Source organism: Salvelinus sp. IW2-2015, unplaced genomic scaffold (genome assembly GCF_002910315.2).
Source record: "Salvelinus sp. IW2-2015 unplaced genomic scaffold, ASM291031v2 Un_scaffold1796, whole genome shotgun sequence".
NCBI classification, from domain to species: Eukaryota; Metazoa; Chordata; class Actinopteri; order Salmoniformes; family Salmonidae; genus Salvelinus; species Salvelinus sp. IW2-2015.
The window spans coordinates 70,658-92,372 of NW_019943169.1; the positions used below are offsets into that span (position 1 = coordinate 70,658).

The window sequence follows — 21,715 nt, forward strand, 5'->3', positions numbered from 1 at the left end:
ACGTTAGTTAGAGAGCGAGCTACAGACAGACACACAGAGAGAGCTTGAGAGAGAGACAGAGAGAGAGACCCCAGAGCAGCAACACAAGTAGACCCAACCAAATCATGAGAAAACAAAAAGATAGCATTCTATTTGTCCCACAGTGGCAATATACTGTGACTGACCCTAACTTAAGGAAAGCTTTGACTATGTACAGACTCAGTGAGCATAGCCTTGCTATTGAGAAAGGCCGCCACAGTCAGACCTGGCAGGCTATGTGCACACTGCCCACAACATGAGATGGAAACTGAGCTGCACTTCCTAACCTCCTGCCCAATGTATGACCATATTAGAGACACATATTTCCCTCAGATTACAAAGATCCACAAAGAATTCCAAAACAAATCCAATTTTGATAAACTCCCATATCTACTGGGTGAAATTCCACAGTGTGCCATCACAGCAGCAAGATTTGACCTGTTGCCACAAGGACAACCAGGGAAGAACAAACAGCATTATAAATAGTTTGTATATACATTTATTAATTTTCCATTTTGTACTTTAACTATTTGCACATCATTACAACACTGTATATAGACATCGTATGACATTTGAAATGTCTTTATTCTTTTGGAACTTTTGTGAGTGTAATGTTTACTGTTAATTTTATATTGTTTATTATCTATTTCACTTGCTTTGGCAATGTTAACATGTTTCCCATGCCAATAAAGCCCCTTGAATTGAAATTGACAGACAGAAAGAGAGCGAGATAGCGAGAGATAGAGGTGAGTCAGGAAAGGGAGCTAGTTGAACTGTAAAATGGGTATTGCCATCCTGCATGCAGACAGACCAAAGTAATGGATCAGAGACGGAACAAGACCAGACCAGACTAGTGGATCTATCATCGAAGTGTTCTTACCCAGGCCGTGGCCGCCGATTGACACTGAGAAGGAGAAGGGTGGAAGCAGGGGAGCGAAACAGTGACAAATACAATGAGAGTCAGGGTGAGAGGCAACAACTGCTGCTCCAAATGGAGGGATGAAAACAGATGTGATGAGGAGTGAAGCAGGGGTGGAGGAGGATGTGTGGGGTGAAGGGACATTTCAAACCATCACACAATACCGTACCAAAAACACTGTGTGTGTGTGTGTGTGTTACCTGTGACGGTACACTTGCTGGCGTCTCCAGTAGGTAGAGCCCTGATGCGGTAGGGGGAATAAGGGATCTCGTCTCCTCCATACTTTATCAGGATGGTGTAACGACCAGTCATGTCAGGTACATACGATACCAGGTAAGTCCCGTCCTGGTTGTCACGGATACTGGCCTTCTTAGGCTTCCCCTCGGGGTCCTGGACACAGTCACCATGCAAACAGAACGTCAGATGAGGTAACCAATGGAGACAGTCATACTGGTGATGTCACCATGGAAATGAGACAGACCCACTAGTGACTAGCTGGCCCGTGACGCTGGTAAAGCCACCTCCTAGACACATGCATCCAACGCCTGGTGAGCTTACTCCTACTGTTAAATACCCCCGTCCAGACAGGCCAAGGACCGTCCAGATATAGTGGGAGTAGACTGATTGGTCTGTTAACTAAACTCACAGTGATCTGCACGGCGAGCAGTCCCTCTCCTGCATCCTTGGCGTCGATGGTGAACTCGACAGGCAGAGAGGCGGGCACTCCGGTGGTGTTGAGCCCAGGGCCGCTGGCACGCACCTTGCTGGCATCATGGGTAGGCAACACTTTCACCTTGTAGGGACTGGAGAGTAGCAGAACTTTGTGAAGCTGAAACCCCCCCATTTTTCACAGAAATGTGTAGTGTGTGTGTGTGTGTGTGTGTGTGCGTGTGTGTAACCCATGTCTATATGTGACTCGTTTCAGGAAACTAGGTGCATGTCACACGTCACTACGTCACAGGAGCGGTGTTTGAAGATACATTTATCAAAATGTGTTTTTTGGGGGCTAAAATAAGATGCAGCTACAAACAAAACGGAGTTAAAATGGTTCCAGTCTGCCGTGAAGCGTTGATCCATGTATACGGATAACAGTCTAGCTACATTTTCAACATACGTTTCTGATTTTGTCAGAAAGGTGTTTTTAAATGCTATGTTAAAGCATACTGTTAGTTAGCAAATGTATGATCTGTGTAGTAATATTATTTGAATCAGAAACCCATTTGCATTGCTAGTTATAGCCTACTGTTAGATAGCTAACATTGAACCTAGTTGGTTAGCTTTAGCTTCCTGTAGACTCACACTACAGCTACGACGCTTGTATTGGTAGTAGTTGGGATTATGCCGGTTCATTGTTTAGCTAGCTAGATGTCTAAACAAAAAGACCCCACGTCAGCTGGATTACTACATGACCCATCAAATTAGCCAGGTGTGTCTGGAGGTGATTACAGCCATCTATTGTATTACATGAACGGGTCTAGACAATAGTGACCCATCCACTTAGATAGATGTGGCTGGGGTGATTACATTTTTCACATGACCCATCAATTTAGACCAGTGTGTCTGGGTAATGTAGTGTGTCTGGGTAAGAGTCATCTAATAATTATATCTGGACACGCTGTAGTTGATATTGCTGCAACGCTAGTACCACTTCACTGTGCTGTTTACACCTATATCCTGTGCATGTGACAAGAACTTTGCAGGAGTGCGCGCGCTTTACCTGTGTGTGGTGCGGTGTGTGGTCCGGTGTGTGTGTGTTACCTGCGTGGGATCTCTTGGTCAGCATACAGTACATTGATAGAGTAAGGTCCCTCTCTGGTCGGGGTGTAGTTCACGGTGTGAGTCTGGTCTCCATTATCCACTAACTCTACTGGCTCCACTACACCTACACACAGACAAACCAGAGTTGGACACAGGAACCAAACGTTCTAGAATCAAAGAGAGGGCTGGCACACACCTTTGGGTCCTTGTACTCTGACTTGCAGAGGTGCAACTCCTGCTTTAGAGGCGTCCACGGTGAAGGCCTGTGGAATGTTGGCACGCACGTTGGTTCCAAGCCCCACCCCCTGGCACTTCACCTTAGAACTGTCCACAGTGTCACTGACAGGAACCTGGAATGGACTGCCTAAAGACAGAGCAAGAGATGGGGGAGAGAGGGGAAAGAAAGAGGGGAGACCGGGAGAGAGAGAGGTCAAATGTGGGTTTAGTGTATGTTGTACTAGTTCTTTATTATCCCAGAACACATTTGGCAAACCTGACCATAATTCTATCCTCCTGATTCCTGCTTACAAGCAAAAACTAAAGCAGGAAGTACCAGTGACTCGCTCAATATGGTCAGATGACGCAGATGCTACACTACAGGACTGTTTTGCTAGCACAGACTGGAATATGTTCTGGGATTCATCCAATGGCATTGAGGAGTATACCACTTCAGTTACTGGTTTCATCAATAAGTGCATCAACAACGTCGCCCCCACAGTGACCGTACGTACATATCCCAACCAGAAGCCATAGATTACAGGCAACATCCGCATCGAGCTAAAGGCTAGAGCTGCCGCTTCAAGGAGCGGGATCCAGACGCTTATAAGACAACCTGCTACGCCCTCAGACGAACCATCAAACAAGCAAACCGTCAATACAGGATTGAGATTGAATCCTACTACACCGGCTCTGACGCTGGTCGGATGTGGCAGGGCTGGAAAACTATTAAGGACTACAAAGGGAACCCCAGACGCGAGCTGCCCAGTGACGCGAGCCTACCAGATGAGCTAAACGCCCTTCATGCTCGCTTCAAGGCAAGCAACACTGAAGCATGCACGAGAGAACCAGCTGTTCTGGATGACTGTGATTACGCTCTCGGTAGCCGATGTGAACAAAACCTTTAAAACAGGTCAACATTAACAAAGCCGCCAGACGGATTACCAGGACGTGTACATTTTCAACCTCTCCCTGTCCGAGTCTAATACCTACAAGTTTCAAGCAGACCACCATAGTCCCTGTGCCCAAGGAAGCGAAGGTAACCTGCCTAAATGATTACCGGCCCGTAGCCCTCACGTCTGTAGCCATGAAGTGCTTTGAAAGGCTGGTCATGGTTCACATCAACAGCATCCTCCCGGACACCCTAGACCCACTCCAATTCGCCCCAACAGATCCACATATGACGCAATCTCTATTGCACTCCACACTGCCCTTTCCCTCCTGGACAAAAGGAACACCTATGTGAGAATGCTGTTCATTGAATACAGCTCAGCGTTCAACACCATAGTGCCCTCAAAGCTCATCACTAAGCTAAGGACCCTGGGACTAAACACCTCCCTCAGCAACTGGATCCTGGACTTCCTGATGAGACACCCCCAGGTGGTAAGAGTAGGCAACAACACTGGGGCCCCTCAGGGGTGTGTACTTAGTCCCCTCCATGGCCAAACATGACTCCAACACCATAATTAAGTTTGCTTACGACACAGTGGTAGACCTGATCAACGACAATGATGAGACAACCTCTTTCTCAATGTGAGCAAGACTAAGGAGCCGATCTTGAACTACAGGAAAAGGAGGGCCGAACAGGCCCCCATTAACATCGACGGGGCTGAAGTGGAGCGTGTCGAAGATTAAGTTCCTTGGTGTCCACATCACCAACAATCTATCACGGTCCAAACATACCAAGACAGTCATGAAGAGGGCACAACAAAACCTTTTCCCCCTCAGGAGACTAAAAAGATTTGGCATGGGTCCTCAGATCCTCAAAAGGTTCCACAGCTGCACCATCGAGAGTATCCTGACCGGTTGCATCACCGCCTGGTATGGCAACTGCTCGGCATCTGACCGCAAGGCACTACAGAGGGTAGTGCGTACGGCCCAGTACATCACTGGGGCCAAGCTTCCTGCCATCCAGGACCTATATAATAAGCAGTGTCAGAGGAAAGCTCTTGAAATTGTCTGAGAATTTCACGAATGTCAAGCGGTTCCAGAGCACCAAGTCTAGGACCCAAAGGCTCCTCAACAGCTTCTACCCCCAAGCCACAAGACTGCTGAACAATTCATAAAAATCGCCACCGGACAATTTACGACCACCCTCACTACCTTTCGTCTCCCGCTGCTACTTGCTGTTTGTTACCTATGCATAGTCACTTTACCCCCACCTACATGTACAGATTACCTCTACTAGCCTGTACACTGACTCGGTACCAGTGCCCCCTGTATATAGCCTCGTTATTCTTGTGTTACTTTTTATTTTAGTCTACTTGGTAAATATTTTCTTCTTGAACTGCACTGTTGGTTAAGGGCTTGTAAGTAAGCGTTTCACGGTAAAGTCTACTACACTTGTTGTATTCGGCGCATGTGACAGTTTTATTTGAGATTGGGAAGATCACTAGCTAGCTACACAATTTAAAAATGCACAATACAAAGTACCAGCATGCGCGTGTGTATTCGTACCAGCGATGGGCTGTCCTCCGTAGGTGATGTTGAGGTTATATGTTCCAGCCTCGTAGGGAATGTACTCTACACTGCAGCTGCCATCTTTGTTGTCGGTGCAGGACATCTTAGCCTCTGATGGGCCCTCTACAGCCAGACCCAGACCTCCTGTTCCCGCACCACTACAGACAGAGAGAGAGACAGAGAGATCAGCATACTAACCAGGTTTCCATTCACTTTTCATACGAGTAAAGTACATGTCGGACAACAACAACAAAAAAGAAGTCTCAACAGGCCTGATGGAAACTGCAAATTTTTTGGTAAACTTTCCAAAATGTTCCCTAGAAAATATGCTAGACAAGATGGAATATTTTTGTGTTGGTAAAATGAGCAATGTGAGAAATGGAGGTGTTGATATAATAACCATCATGCTGTGGGATTATTCTGGTGACATGATCGTTTGACAAATAAAAATGATCTTGCCATCTTGTCCATCATAATGTCACTATCTGTGAGCTATTGGCTAGAGCGCATGTGCCAAGACCAGTGAACCCATTCGCTATATAACGCAACACTTTAGTGACAAAACCAACCAAAATGCGTTGGAAACCCACTTAACTTGTATTTTTTTTATTTGGTAGATGGGAATTCAAACTAAAAAAATGTATTTTTATGTGCACTACCATCACACACAGCTTTTTATCCTCAATGTGGGTTAGTGTGTGCCTGTCGTACCGGGTTTCCACAGTGAACTTGTTGGCCTTGTTGGTGATGCCACTGTCCAAGCCGGGTCCATGTGCACGTACACGCCCCGGGTCACAACCCTCCGTCACTGCCACACGGAACGGACTTTTGGGAACTGGAGACTCATCGTACGCCACCTTTACACTGTGGGGACCTGAACAAAAACAGAGTTATCATATAGAGTTACAATATAGATCATCTCTACATTGGGGGGACCTGGACATTAAATATACACTACTGTTCAAAAGTTTGGGGTCACTTAGAATTGTCCTTGTTTTTGAAAGAAAAGCTAATTTTTTGTCCATTCAAATTACATCAAATTGATCAGAAATACAGTGTAGACATTGTTAATGTTATAAATGACTATTATAGCTGGAAACGGCAGATTTTTTATGGAATATCTACATTATCAGCAACCATCACTCCTGTGTTCCAATGACACGTTGTGTTAGCTAATCCAAGTTTATCATTTTAAAAGGCTAATTGATCATTCATTTTTGATCATCTTTTGCAATTATGTTAGCACAGCTGAAAACTGCTGTTCTGATTAAAGAAGCAATAAAACTGTCCTTCTTTAGACGAGTTGAGTATCTGGAGCATCAGCATTTGTGGGTTCAATTACAGGCTCAAAATGGCCAGAAACAAAGACCTTTCTTCTGAAACTTGTCAGTCTATTCTTGTTAGTAGTGTACATGATCACTGATTCTGGACAACACACACATCATGGTGTCTGGATACAGAGTGTGGACAGTATGTATATATCATGGTCACTACACCTAACGGCAAGCAGATGGCACTAACTCACCCTCTTCGTAGGGAGTGTACTCTACGTTGTAGGTTCCGTCACAGCGGTCGGTGATGACAGCATCGGTAACGGCGCCAGATGGGTTCTGGATCACCGTCTTGATGTGGTTCCCTCCCGTCTGGTTCAGAGCTCTGGCATCTACCGTGAAGTCTGTGGTCGCCTCGCGGAACACGCCTAGAACACAGAACACAGGCTATGAACACAGAACACGCCTAGAAAGGTTATTATATCAAATTAAAACTATTCATGAAAAAAAACAATTTAGTAAACTGAAATAATAAACAAGCCCATTTGAAAAACTAAAACCATTATCTTTGAATCCAAAACAACCATCATGAATTGTGTTTAGTTAGAGTTTTTTTCTCCTAAACTTTTGGCAAAAAGCTAATGCTTACATATTTCCTTTATGTGGTTTTCAAGCTTCTAAATCTGGCAGGTAAATGCTGCCAGGAGACAGCGATGTTTCAAATAGGCCTAGCTTGAGCATCTCACTAGCTAACAGGGAAGAAATACACTAGGGAGATCGCCAAAGGGCACCATACTTTCTGTCCCAAACTCTAAAACTAAATAATATATTTTTTTAATTAAAGTAGTATTTGTATAAAACTAACAAATCAAGTCTGAAAATAAACTAAAACTTCAAATAAAAATAGAAAACCGAATTGAAATAAAAAATGTATAAACAACCTTGACGCCTAGAACACAGAACATACGGCAAGAACGAACTCTGACCTTTGCCCTCCACTCCCGGTCCGAACACGCGGATTCCACTGGCGTCGACGGCCGGCTCCACTGTGAGGCGGGCGGGGAAGTTGGGTACATCCTGCCCCCCGTAGCGGATGGTGAGGGTGTAGGAGCCGGGGTACAGGGGGATGTAGGTGATGGTGTAGGTTCCGTCTCCGTTATCCTGGATGTGGACCTCTGCCTCTGTCCCGCTGTCACTGATGATCTCTATGGTCAGCTCAGCTGGACCCGCGTTGGTACAGTCCACCACAAACTCCCCAGTCTCTCCCACCTTGGCACGCTCCAACCCTGGGCCAGAACACTTCACCTGACAGGGGAGGGGCACAGGAAGTATTTAATTGTACTGTGAACACTATGCTGTATCGTGTGCATATGACAAATAAACTTTGATTTGTTTTCATAATAAAGGTCTCGTCAAATATCAAGTCATTTGAACTAGGGTTAGAGGTCAAGCGTTTAGAGGTCATGTTTACCTTGGTGGCATCAGTGGGGGGGTAGGCAGTGGGTTTGAAAGGGGATCCTGGGATGGGAGCGCTGTCATAGGTCAGCTCCACCTGGTATGGCCCAGCCTCTCGAGGGATGAACTTCACCTGACTGGTCTCTGGTTTAAGCCCCGCTTCCACCTGAATAATTACATTAAATAACAAGAACACGTTCATTTGTTTAGCACATTTAATAATTAGTTTGAGGCCAAAGTGTTGAACAATGAACATAGAATTAGGATAAATAACTGTTTTAAACAGATCAAAATCAATCAAGCTCAGTACCTTGCAGGTGACAGGTTTCCCAGAAGGCCCTGTAACCTTAGCTCCCACCTTCCCCTGACCTCCTGCACCCTTGGACTTCACGGTCACTTCCTGGTCCTTACCCACTGTTATCTCTACAGACAGATACAGGAAGAGAGAATGCTTAGACACTATTAAAACTTGAACGCAATGACTAAGTCGCTCAAAAATTCCAATGGCGTACAGAGGCCCTTTATCAGCAACCATCACTCCTGTGTTCCAATGGCACGTTGTGTTAGCTAATCCAAGTTTGTCATTTTAAAAGGCTAATTGATCATTAGAAAACCCTTTTGTAGTTATGTTAGCACAGCTGAAATCTGTTGTTCTGATTAAAGAAGCAATAAAACTGGCCTTCTTTAGACTAGTTGAGTATCTGGAGCATCAGCATTTGTGGGTTCGATTACAGGCTCAAAATGGCCAGAAACAAAGACCTTTCTTCTGAAACTCGTCAATCTGTTCTTGTTCTGAGAAATGAAGGCAATTTCTCGCATGGAGTAGCCAAGAAACTGAAGATCTCGTACAACGCTGTGTACTACTCCCTTCACAGAACAGAGCAAACTGGCAACTTTCAGCTGTGCTAACATAATTGCAAAAGGGTTTTCTAATGATCAATTAGCTTTTTAAAATGATAAACTTGGATTAGCTAACACAACGTGTCATTGGACCACAGGAGTGATGGTTGCTGATAATGGGCCTCTGGAATATCTACATAGGCGTACATTAAAAATCATCCGCTTCCAGCTACAATATTAATTTACAACATTAGCAATGTCTACACTGTGTTTCTGATCAATTTTTTTTGTCCATTTTTAAAATAACATCAAATTGCTTTTCTTTCAACAACAAGACACTAAGTGACCCCAAACTTTTGAACGGTAGTGTATAGATACTAATATATATATATATACACACACCAGATATTATATCACTATCTATACTACAGCACTATAGATCCTATATCACTATCTATACTATATACTGTAGTGGTTCTTGTACATACTGTCTCCCAGTCCATCAACTTGTATCTTGCTGAGGTCGAGGCTTGGAGCCACAGGGATGGAGAAGGGGCTCTTGGGAATAGAATCTCCTCCGTAGGTGACGGCCACTCCCAGAGGCCCCTGCTGGACGGGGGTGTACTTGACCGTGTGGGTGTTGTCATGGTTGTTAATGATCTCAAAGTCCTTAACAGCCTCTCCTTTAGCCGGGCCGGAGAACACAGCGTCCAGCTTGGCTTTGCCTGCGGCCTTGGTGTTTACTGTGAAGTGGGTCGGCTTGGTCAACTCCACACCTGGAGGGCGGGTAGGCGTGAGAGGGAGGAAACCAAGAAATATTCATTATTGGTAGCGTGTATGTGAAGGCGAACTTTAACTTCCTGTCTTTCATAGCTTTTAAAACAGCCTCAACTTTTCACTTTAAAACCGGGTGTGTGTGAGAGCGTGTTAAGCATGTGTGAGTGTCTCACCACTGCGGTTGAGCCCAGGTCCCTCGGCCTTGACCTTGCTGGCGTCATGTGACGGGTCAACTTTGATCCTGATAGGAGTCATGGGAATGGTCTGGAACACAGAGAGGTCACACTATCAAGGAACAAGTCATCAACATATTAACAGGAGCTGGAAAACTGGAATGCAGAGAGGAAAGAGACATTCCTACCACCATGATGGGTTAACCACACTACTGTATACACACACTACCCACCTGGTCAGCACCATGATGGGTTAACCACACTACTGTATACACACACACTACCCACCTGGTCAGCGAACAGCACCATGATGGTGTAGCTACCAGCGCCTGGCGGGGTGTATTTAACGGTAAACGTGTCGTTGTCGTTCCTGATGATGTCGAAGTCGATGTCTGCCTCCGCCCGGTCCCACCACACCTGGAGAGCACTTATACCTTATACTGATGTCACCTGGGGGGCACACACACACACAGTTAATACACCCGGAGAGCACTTTATACCTATACTGATGTCACCTGGGGGGCAACACACACACACACACAGTTAATACACCCGGAGAGCACTTTATACCTATACTGATGTCACCTGGGGGGCAAACACACACACAGTTAATACACCGGAGAGCACTTTATACCTATACTGATGTCACCTGGGGGGCACACACACACACACAGTTAATACACCTGGAGAGCACTTTATACCTATACTGATGTCACCTGGGGGCCACACACACACACACAGGTTAATACACCTGGAGAGCACTTTATAACTATACAGATGTCACCTGGGGGGCAAACACACACAGTTAATACACCCGGAGAGCACTTTATACCTATACGATGTCACCTGGGGGGCACACACACACACACAGTTAATACACCTGGAGAGCACTTTATACCTATACTGATGTCACCTGGGGGGCACACACACACACACAGTTAATACACCCGGAGAGCACTTTATACCTATACTGATGTCACCTGGGGGGCACACACACACAGTTAATACACCCGGAGAGCACTTTATACCTATACTGATGTCACCTGGGGGGCACACACAAATATCAGCTGTACAATGACATGGCAAAGATACAAGTGGGATCGCACCGGAGGACAGTGGGGCGATTCCACGACAGCGGGGCGATTTAGCGTATGCAGAAAGTATTTTGGGATTCAGATCATTCTCACACAGGACCTTCGTTCGGAGGAATAATGTTTGACATGCTTTCACAGTGCATTCGGAAAGTATTCAGACCTCTTGACTTTATCCAGATTAATTATGTTAGACTTTTTCCTAAAACGGATTAAATAGTTTCTCAATCTACACACAATACCCCATAATGACAAAGCTAAAGTAGGTTTTTAGAATGTTTTGGTAAAAATAAAACAAATCACAAGCATTCAGACCATTTACTCAGTACTTTGTTGAAGCACCTTTGGCAGCGATTACAGCCTCGAGTCTTCTTGGGTATGACGCTACAAGCTTGGCACACCTGTATTTGGGGAGTTTCTCCCATTCTTCTCTGCAGATCCTCAAGCTCTGTCAGGTTGGATGAGGAGCGTCGCTGCACAGCTATTTTCAGATCTCTCCAGAGATGTTAGATCGGGTTCGACTCCAGGCTCTGCCACTCAAGGACATTGAGACTTGTCCCGAAGCCACTCCTGCGTTGTCTTGGCTGTGTGTTTACAGTCGTTGTCCTGTTGGAAGGTGAACCATCGTGCCAGTCTGAGGTTCTGAGCAGGTTTTCATCAAGGATCTCGCTGTACTTTGCTCCGTTCAGCTTTCCCTCGAACCTGACTAGTCTTGCAGTCCCAGCCACTGAAAAACATCCCCACAGCATGAAGCTGCCACCACCATGCTTCACCGTAGGGATGGTGCCAGGTTTCCTCCGGATGTGATGGTTGGCATTGACAAAAAACTCCAAGTGGGCTGTCATGTGCCTTTTACTGAGGAGTGGCTTCTATCTGGCCACTACCCATAAAGGCCTGATTAGTGGAGTGCTGCAGAGATGGTTGTCCTTCTGGAAGGTTCTCCCAACCTTCAGAGTGACCATGGGGTTCTTGGTCACCTCCCTTCCATATGTGTTATTCTACACTTTTGATGACTTCACTATTATTCTACAATGTAGAAAATAGTAAACAATTAAGAAAAATACTTGAATGAGTAGGTGTCCAAACTTTTGAGTGGTGCTGTGTGTGTTCCTTTTGTCCAGGTGGGAAAGGGCAGTGTTGAGTACAATAGAGATTGGGTCATCTGTGAATCTGTTGGGGCAATTTGAGAATTGGAGCGGGTCCAGGATGTCTGGGATAATGGTGTTGATGTGAGCCATGACCAGCCTTTCAAAGCATTTCATGGCTACAGACTTGAGCGCTACGGGTCGGTAGTCATTTAGACAGATTACCTTAGTGTTCTTGGGCACAGGGACTATGGTGGTCTGCTTGAAACATGTTGGTATTACAGACTGGGTGAGGGAGAGGTTGAAAATGTCAGTGAAGACACTTGCCAGCTGGTCAGCGCATTCTCTGAGCACTACTCTGTGTAGTACAGGGAGCTTCCACGTCAGACACCAGTTTATTCATTTTAAATCCATGAGGAGTGAAAGGTGAAAGACACTTGGGGAAGAAGGGAATCAGAATGGGGCTGGTGTAGTGTAAAGGTCTTACCTTGTCCTGCCTCAGCACAGTCCACAGTGAAGAATGTTGGTTCAAAAGCCTTCAGCCCTGTTTTAGCCACACCAGGACCTGACACCTTCACCTTGTTAGGGTGGCAGCCTGCCCCGATACTCATCTACACACACACGAGAAAACAGTCAGGAAGTGTGTGTTGGGGTTATAGAGGTAAGTGTGTATGTGAAGCTGAAGTCCCCATTCAGCGTTTCTTCTGTTTGGGTGCTCACCCTGAAGGGACTGTCCGGTATGTTGACCCCGCCCCAGGACGCCATGACGGTGTGTTTGAGGGGTTTCTTGGGGGTGTAACTGCAGGTGTACGTTCCATTACCGTTATCCTTCACCTGGACATCTACTGGGGTACCCTCACCATCCTAGAGGGAATGAGACAGACAGAGACAGAGAGAGAAAAACACTCAACATGAGCTCCTGATAGAATTCATATTCTTTTGTTTTTAGAATGAGATAAACACTCTAATCGAAAAGTAATTCCAGACAAGAAGTGATGAACAACAACTCTATTCATTCAGAATAGAAAAAAAGTAACTTTGCGCCTCAAGTTAAGAAGTTTTGACTCTAGCTAGCTAGCTACACAGCAAAGACCTAGCCAGCAGAATAACAATCTAGCCAGAAGAAACGAGCTAGAACAAACCTAGCAAGGGCAGTTAATACAACTACATCAAACGACCAAACTGAGTGAGTAAACCAAAAAGGAGCACGGACTAACTTTAAACATATCTTCTTGTTTTTGTGTAAAGATTTGTCACTCTTTTTGCACTAAATTAGAGCTAGCTAGCAACAGCAGCAGACAGGCAAACAGGTTGCTATGGCAACAGGGCAGCAGGCCAGAGCAGCAGTAGTAGCAGAGCCCACAGGCACCATGTCCCACTCCCCCTCAGCACTGAATCCATTCTCTACCCTAAAGAGGCAACAATGACACAACGAGGAAAGCTTTTAAACAGAAACTACTAAAGGGGAGGCCAGAAACCCTTTTTGCAGACCTCTACAAAAAACGGTGACGTGAGTAATCTCATGTTTCTCACTGACCGCTCAGAAGTGTGCTCTCACTACCCATCCATAAAGAAAGAGGGAATCTGTAATGGGTGGAAGCTGAAAATCAAAGAGACAGACGACCCTAACAGCACCATGATAACAAGCAACCTCTACAAGACTGACTGTCATGGTGCAAGGTAACATTAGGCTGTTTGAAACAGACTTTCAGACCATTAAGGAGAGAGCGGAGAGAGAGAGAGACCACCAGTGACATGCCCACCCACAAGACAAACTCCACCAGCACCACCCTCACCCCTACCCAAAAAGGCACATCCAGCACCTCTCTTCCCACCATAGTGGAGGACACGCCCCAGGAGGAGAGCGACCCCCTCAGTGCAGAGCAGGCTCAGGCCCTCCTCACACCATGGCTGCCATGAGGGATGAGTTCACCAAACTGGAGGGGGAGGTGGTCCTGCTCAGGGAGAGCGTGAGCAAACAGCAACCAGACAACCACGCCTTAGAGGAGCTCCTAACCAAGGTGAGGACAGAGCAGGACAGCAGCCTTGAAACACAGCTGAAAGAGGTTCAGCAAGAGAGAGACGGACTCAAGAGAGAGCTGGCTGATCTAACAAAGGAGGTGAGAGCTGGCTGATCTAACACAGGAGGTGAGAGAGCTGGCTGATCTAACACAGGAGGTGAGAGAGCTGGCTGATCTAACAAAGGAGGTGAGCGAGCTGGCTGATCTAACACAGGAGGTGAGAGAGCTGGCTGATCTAACACAGGAGGTGAGAGAGCTCCAAAAAGACAGGCAGAGCAGCAATAAGGAGCTGACCACACTAAGAGAGGAGCTGCAGGAGAGAAAGAGAACAGCGGACAGGCTGCAGGAGCAGATAGATCACCACTCTATGACCTGTCCTCACACAGCAGAGGAGCCCAGCTCAACCAGCCAGGCTTCCCCAGCCCTGTCCTCACACAGCAGAGGAGCCCAGCTCAACCAGCCAGGCTTCCCCAGCCCTGCCCTCACACAGCAGAGTCCACCTCAACCAGCCAGGCTTCCCCAGCCCTGTCCTCACACAGCAGAGGAGCCCACCTCAACCAGCCAGGCTTCCCCAGCCAGGCTTCCCCAGCCCTGCCTGCTGCATACCTCCTCCCCAGCTCACAGAACAGCCTCCCACTGACAGAGGCTCCAACACCCACCAGCACCCCCTCTGCCCCCTCCAGTCCAAAAGAAACACTGTCTGACATCGTCAGATTGATGGACTCTAAATGGGAAGTTTGTTCAGGAGAAGAACATTTTCCCTAGACACAAAAGGAGAAAGGTGTGATGCCCAACAACGCAGAGTGCCATGGAGCTGCTTGATAAGGCCCATCTCGGGTCGCCAAGCCACATAATCATACATACCGGAAGCAACGACCTGCGTGCTCAGCAGGAGAGGGTGGCGACTTCACTACGGGGAGTGATTGAGAAGGCCTCCGCAATCTTCCCCAACTCAAGAATCATAGTGTCAACCCTTCTACAGAGGGACTTCCACCCTGCCACAATCCAAAGAATAAACGCCAGCCTATCCCGGGACTGTGCCCTGCGACCCAATGTACACCTGGTCCACCATCCCACCGTCGATCTGGACTGTCTCTATGACCATGTTCACCTGTACAGGGACACAGTCCCCATCCTTGCCAAGACTCTCAAGGACGTCGCTTTAAACCGCAGCCCGACCTCTCCACCCAGGAAGAGCGGAGCAATCTCCACCCCTCCGAGATCACAGCCCGGACCTGGACCCCCCAGCCACGACCAACCTCCATGCCCACCACAGCCAGCGCAGACCACCCCAGCTTCAGACCCACCGAGACAAGGCCTACCACCCCCCATCGCAGACCCACAGCCAGCGCAGACCACCCCAGCTTCAGACCCACCGAGACAAGGCCTACCACCCCCCATCGCAGACCCACAGCCCAGCAGGCAGAGCTACGCACAGGCTGTGAGAGGAGCAACTGGCCCAGTGCCCACCAACCAAATGAGTGACACTAAACACATGCCGAGTCTACTATGGTCACATGTGATAGGCCGAGGGTCATGGATGCTCACATGTGATAGGCCGAGGGTCATGGTAAGATGAGCACAAGAACTCCACCATCCTCACACTACATCCACCCAAGTGGCATGACACAAATGCTATCTTAATCCAATTGTAATAGTTATTGTTGGATTGTGAGCGTTTGTCTCATTTTGAAGGTAAAGAAAAAAAAGTTATGAAATCATTTTACGTTGCATGTTGGAATTTACAAGGATTGAAGTCCTCTGCTTTTGGGCTAAAGAGCAGAAACCCAGACTTCCTGAAAGAAATGGATGATGTTGATATTGTAGTACTACAGGAAACATGGTGCAGAGGTGATGTTTCCACTGGCTGTCCACTAGGTTATAGGGAGATAATCCTACCACCCACTAAATTAAAAGGAATCAAACAGGGCAGAGACTCAGGGGGAATGAATGCTAATATGGTATAAATCTGAACTAATTAATTCAATCGAATTGATCAAAACAGGAGAATTCTTTATCTGGTTAAAAATCAACAAGGAGGCTATCTTGACAGATAAAAACATCTTCCTCTGTGCCACATACATTCCCCCCTCAGAGTCACCCTACTTCAACGAAGAGAGCTTCTCCATTCTAGAGAGGGAGATTAGTCACTTTCAGGCCCAAGGCAACGTACTGGTCTGTGGAGACCTGAATGCTAGAACAGCAGAAGAACAAGACACTATTAACAGTCATGGGGATAAACACCTACCAGGAAGCAACAACCTTTCCCTTCCCACATACCCCCACAGAAACAACTATGACGAAGTGAAAAACAAAAATGGAGTACAGCTCGTGAAGCTCTGTCGAACACTGGGTCTGTACATAGTCAATGGCAGGCTGAGAGGGGACTCTTTTGGTAGGTACACCTACAGCTCATCCCTTGGCAGCAGCACTGTAGACTACTTCCTCACCGACCTAAACCCAGAGTCTCTCAGAGCCTTCACAGTCAGCCCACAGTGAATCTGAGAAGAGCAGAACACAACCATGAAGCATCACGGCCCAATAAATTACATGGTACTAAAACAGGCCTATAGATGGAGCGCAAACAGTACAGACATCTACCAAAAAGCAATTAGTAGCCCAAAAAATACAATCTCTCCTGGACAACTTTTTAGCCTTAACAGCATCCTAAGGTGTAAATTTGGCCATTTGGAACATAACCTTTATATTTGACAAATTAGCCTCCTTGGCTAATCTAAAGAAGCATAAGAGCAAACCAAAAATAACAGATAATGAAAAATGGTTTGATAAGGATTGCAAAAATCGAAGAAAGTCATTGAGAAATATATCTAATCAAAAACACAGAACCAGACAACAAAAATGTACACCTTCAATATGGGGAAACACTGAAGCAATACAAACACGCCCTAAGAACAAAAAAGGAACAGCACATTAGAAATCAGKTGGATGGAATTGAGGAATCCATAGAATCAAACCACTTCTGGGAGAATTGGAATAAATTAAACAAACCTCATCATGAGGAGTTGGCTATCCAAAATGGGGATATGTGGAGAAATCACTTTGCAAACCTCTACAGCAATATAACAAAGAGCCCAGAACAAAAAGATATACAAGAAAAATTACAAATCCTTGAATTAGCAGTCAAAGACTATCAGAATCCTGTGGATACCCCAATTACAGAAGAAGAATTATTGGAAAAAATATGCAATCTCCAACCCAAAAAGGCCTGTGGTGCTGATGGGATTTTAAATGAAATGATCAAATATACAGACCACAAATTCAAATTGGCTATACTCAAACTCTTCAACATTATCCTCACTGCAGGTATTTTCCCCGATATTTGGAACCAGGGATTGATCACACCAATATATAAAAATGGAGACAAATTTGACCCAAATAATTACATAGGAATTTGCATTAACAGCAACTTGGGGGAAATTCTCTGCAGTATTATAAATAGCAGACTACATCATTTCCTTGACAAACACAACATCCTGAGCAGAAGCCAGATTGGATTTCTAAAAAATTATCGTACAAAAGACCACATTTACACCCTCCAAACTAATTGACAAACAAGTAAACCTTAAAGGCCAAATCTACTCGTTTTGTAGATTTCAAGAAAGCATTTGATTCAATTTGGCACAAAGGTATTTTTTTTATAAACTAATAGAAAGTGGTATTGGAGGGAAAACATGTTATTAAATAAAATGTACACTAAAAACAAATGTGTGGTTAAAATTGGCAACAAGCAAACAGACTTCTTCTCTCAGGGGCGGGGAGTGAAACAGGGCTGCCCAATAAGTCCAACATTATTTAACARCTACATMAATGAATTGGCAAAAACATTAGAAGAATCGGCAGCACCTGGTATCACCCTACACAACACTGAAATCAAGTGTCTGCTGTACGCAGATGACCTGGTGCTGTTGTCTCCCACTAAAGAGGGGTTACAGCAGCACCTAGATCGTCTTCACAGGTTCTGTCAGACCTGGGCTCTGACCGTTAACCTAAAAAAAAAAACTAATATAATGATATACCAAAATCAGGATGACAAATATAAATTATATTTGAACACACCAAAAACTACACATATCTAGGACTAAATATCAGCAACCCCGGTAGCTTTCACATGGCTGTGAATGAGCTGAGACAAAGCAAGAGCATTCTATGCCATTAAAAGGAACATTGAAATTGAAATTCCAATTAGAATCTGGCTAAAAATGTTCCAAACAGTTATAGAACCAGTTGCTCTATATGGGGTCCACTGTCTAATAATGAATTTACCAAATGGGACAAACATCCAATCGAAATACTGCATGCAGAGTTTTGCAAGACTATTGCAAGTGCAAAGAAACTCCAAATAACACATGTAGAGCAGAATTGGGCCAATACCCCCTCCTCATTCGAATAGAAAACAAAGAGCCATCAAATTTTACAACCATCTAAAAACAAGTGACCCCAAAACATTCCATCACACAGCTCTACAATGTCAAGAGATGAAACTAGAGAAGAGTCCCCTCAGCCAGCTGGTTCTGAGGCTCAGTTCACCAACCCAAACCAACCCCATAGAGCCTCAAGACAGCACTCAGAAAATCTGGCCCAACCAAATCATCATAAAACAAAAAGAAAAATGTATCACCTATTGGAAAGACACCACAAAAAATCTAAGAAAACTTCAATGCTATTTGTCTCTAAACAGACAGTACATGGTGGCAGACTATCTGACCATTGTGACTGGTAGAAAACTGAGGAAAACACTGGCTATAGAGCCTGGACCGGTCGTCAGACAAACCTGGCTGCCCAGAGAGGACAGTCTGGCTGCCCAGAAAGAGGGACAGTCTGGCTGCCCAGAGAGGACAGTCTGGCTGCCAGAGAGGACAGTCTGGGACTGCCCAGAGAGGACAGTCTGGCTGCCGCAGAGAGGACAGTCGGCTGCCCAGAGAGGACAGTCTGGCTGCCCAAGAGAAAGGACAGTCTGGCTGCCCAGAGAGGACAGTCTGGCTGCCCAGAGAGGACAGTCTGGCTGCCCAGAGAGGACAGTCTGGCTGCCCAGAGAGGACAGTCTGGCTATAGAGACCGGTCATCACAGACAAACCTGGCTGCCCAGAGAGGACAGGCTGTGCTCACTCTGCTCCAGGGGAGAGGTAGAGACAGAGCTGCATTTCCTATTACACTCAAACCTAAGAATATTTCTTTCCCAAAATTATAATTAAATTAAAAGAATTTGAAACAAAAGATGAACAAAAATCCAATATTTATTGGATGAAAAGCCAAATGTGTCCTCCTGCCACAACCTGAGGCACAGCCAGTGAAAAGTGCAATGTTATGTCAATAATATTTCCCATTTAGTTTTGTCTTTCATACAATGCCATGTGTCTTCTCAGTCAGGTTGAGACTGGTCTACTACCTGGTCATGTGTCTTCTCAGTCAGGTTGAGACTGGTCTACTACCAGGTCATGTGTCTTCTCAGTCAGGTTGAGACTGGTCTACTACCATTGCTTTAATGTATTGTTGTTCTCAATATTGTTAATGGTAATCCCATGTCCAATACTACTATTATTGCTGTTGGTCCCACCATTTATTTATATTTTTAATATGTATACTTTGACAATGTAAGTAATAATGAACTTGCCATGTCAAGAGAGAGACCCGTAGTATCATTGTTAAACAGACTGTGCCTCACTCATCAGTTGGTTTGGCCTGTCCTTCAGAGAATACAATGACATACACCTCACACGTACACTACCGTACACCTCACACGTACAGCTGCGTACGTTAAATCAACCCCAGTGTGTCATCTACTATATACACGTACCTGTGCCAGGATCTTGAGGGCAGCATTCCCTCCCAGCTTGGCATCGACGGTGAACTCAGTGGGTTTCCCCACAGCAAGACCACTGCTCTGTAGTCCTGGACCATATGCCTTCACCTGTACACAACAAAGCGAGCGCATCAAACACAGGTTAGCAACTGGAGGGTTGCCAGTTCAAAACCCGGGTTAGACAAAGAAAATCTGGTGAGATGAGCCACTGAAGGGTTAACTACCCCTGGGGCGCTATAACCGGGGCCCACACCTGGGGCCCACCACGTTTCAACATTTAGAATATGAAGAGGACTTTATTATCTTAACACACACATACCAGTCCCCAAGTCCAGAACAGACTATGGGAGGTGCACAGTACTACATAGAGCCATGACTACATGGAACTCTATTCCACATCAAGTAACTGATGCAGCAGTAGAATCAGATATAAATACACCTTATGGAACAGCAGGGACTGTGAAGCAACAAACAGGCACAGACACACACAATAACATACGAACTACACACACAGATTTAGTACTGTAGATGTGTTAGTGGTGGAGTAGGGGCCTGAGGGAACACAGTGTGTTGTGAAACCTATGAATATATTGTCATGTTTTTAAAATTGTACAAACTGCCTTCATCTTGTGGGATCCCAGGAAGAGTAGCTGCTGCCTTGGCAGGAACTAATGAAGATCCATAATAAACCCCAGGAAGAGTAGCTGCTGCCTTGGCATGAACTAATGGGGATCCATAATAAACCCTAGGAATAGTAGCTGCTGCCTTGGCAGGAACTAATGGGGATCCATAATAAACCCTGATCCATAATAAACCCCAGGAAGAGTAGCTGCTGCCTTGGCAGGAAACTAATGGAGATCCATAAATAAACCCCAGGAAGAGTAGCTGCTGCCTTGGCAGGAACTAATGGGGATCCATAATAAACCCAGGAAGAGTAGCTGCTGCCTTGGCAGGAGCTAATGGGATCCATAATAAACCCCAGGAAGAGTAGCTGCTGCCTTGGCAGGAACTAATGGGGATCCATAATAAACCCCAGGAAGAGTAGCTGCTGCTTGGCAGGAACTAATGTGGATCCATAATAAACCCAGGAAGAGTAGCTGCTGCCTTGGCAGGAACTAATGGGGATCCATAATAAACCCCAGGAAGAGTAGCTGCTGCCTTGTCAGGAACTAATGTGGATCCATAATAAACCCCAGGAAGAGAAGCTGCTGCCTTGGCAGGAACTAATGGGGATCCATAATAAGTACAAATACCTTATTAGTAGTCCTTGTTTGGAGCAGCAGTGATTTAACATACCTTATCAGGGTAATAGTCTTGTTTGGAGCAGCAGTGATTAACATACCTTATCAGGGTAATAGTCCTTGTTTGGAGCAGCAGTGATTTAACACACCTTATCAGGGTAATAGTCCTTGTTTAGAGCAGCAGTGATTTAACACACCTTATCAGGGTAATAGTCCTTGTTTAGAGCAGCAGTGATTTAACACACCTTATCAGGGTAATAGTCCTTGTTTAGCAGCAGTGATTTAACACACCTTATCAGGGTATAGTCCTTGTTTAGAGCAGCAGTGATTTCAGCCATGAAGGGAGAGTGCTGGATGTCCTCGTTGTTACAGAGCACATGCACCGCGTACTCTCCTGCTTCCATTGGCCAGTACCGCACGTCACATGACCCGTCGCCCTTATCATCACACTCGATCTTCGCCTGGGACGGACCCTCCACCGAGAAACCTGGACACACACACACCTTCTGATGAGGACACGCAGGGTCTGTGTGTGTGTGTGTGTGTGTGTGTGTGGGGGGGGGGGGGGG

The 21,715-nt window shown here is 45.8% G+C and overlaps 1 protein-coding gene across 1 annotated transcript in view; it reads right to left on the bottom strand.

Moving 5' to 3' along the window:
* flna (filamin A, alpha (actin binding protein 280)) overlaps positions 1–21,715 on the bottom strand; it is an 84,346-nt gene that overhangs the window by 19,074 nt on the left and 43,557 nt on the right. Inside the window, 20 exon segments of the mRNA XM_070439600.1 lie at positions 899–922; positions 1,138–1,327; positions 1,584–1,740; positions 2,696–2,819; positions 2,892–3,059; positions 5,369–5,529; positions 6,083–6,245; positions 6,897–7,070; positions 7,629–7,947; positions 8,114–8,263; positions 8,408–8,520; positions 9,426–9,713; positions 9,888–9,978; positions 10,176–10,289; positions 10,291–10,337; positions 12,551–12,674; positions 12,784–12,927; positions 19,900–20,013; positions 21,248–21,288; positions 21,478–21,633. Coding sequence (XP_070295701.1) covers positions 899–922; positions 1,138–1,327; positions 1,584–1,740; positions 2,696–2,819; positions 2,892–3,059; positions 5,369–5,529; positions 6,083–6,245; positions 6,897–7,070; positions 7,629–7,947; positions 8,114–8,263; positions 8,408–8,520; positions 9,426–9,713; positions 9,888–9,978; positions 10,176–10,289; positions 10,291–10,337; positions 12,551–12,674; positions 12,784–12,927; positions 19,900–20,013; positions 21,248–21,288; positions 21,478–21,633 — 2,862 coding nt within the window.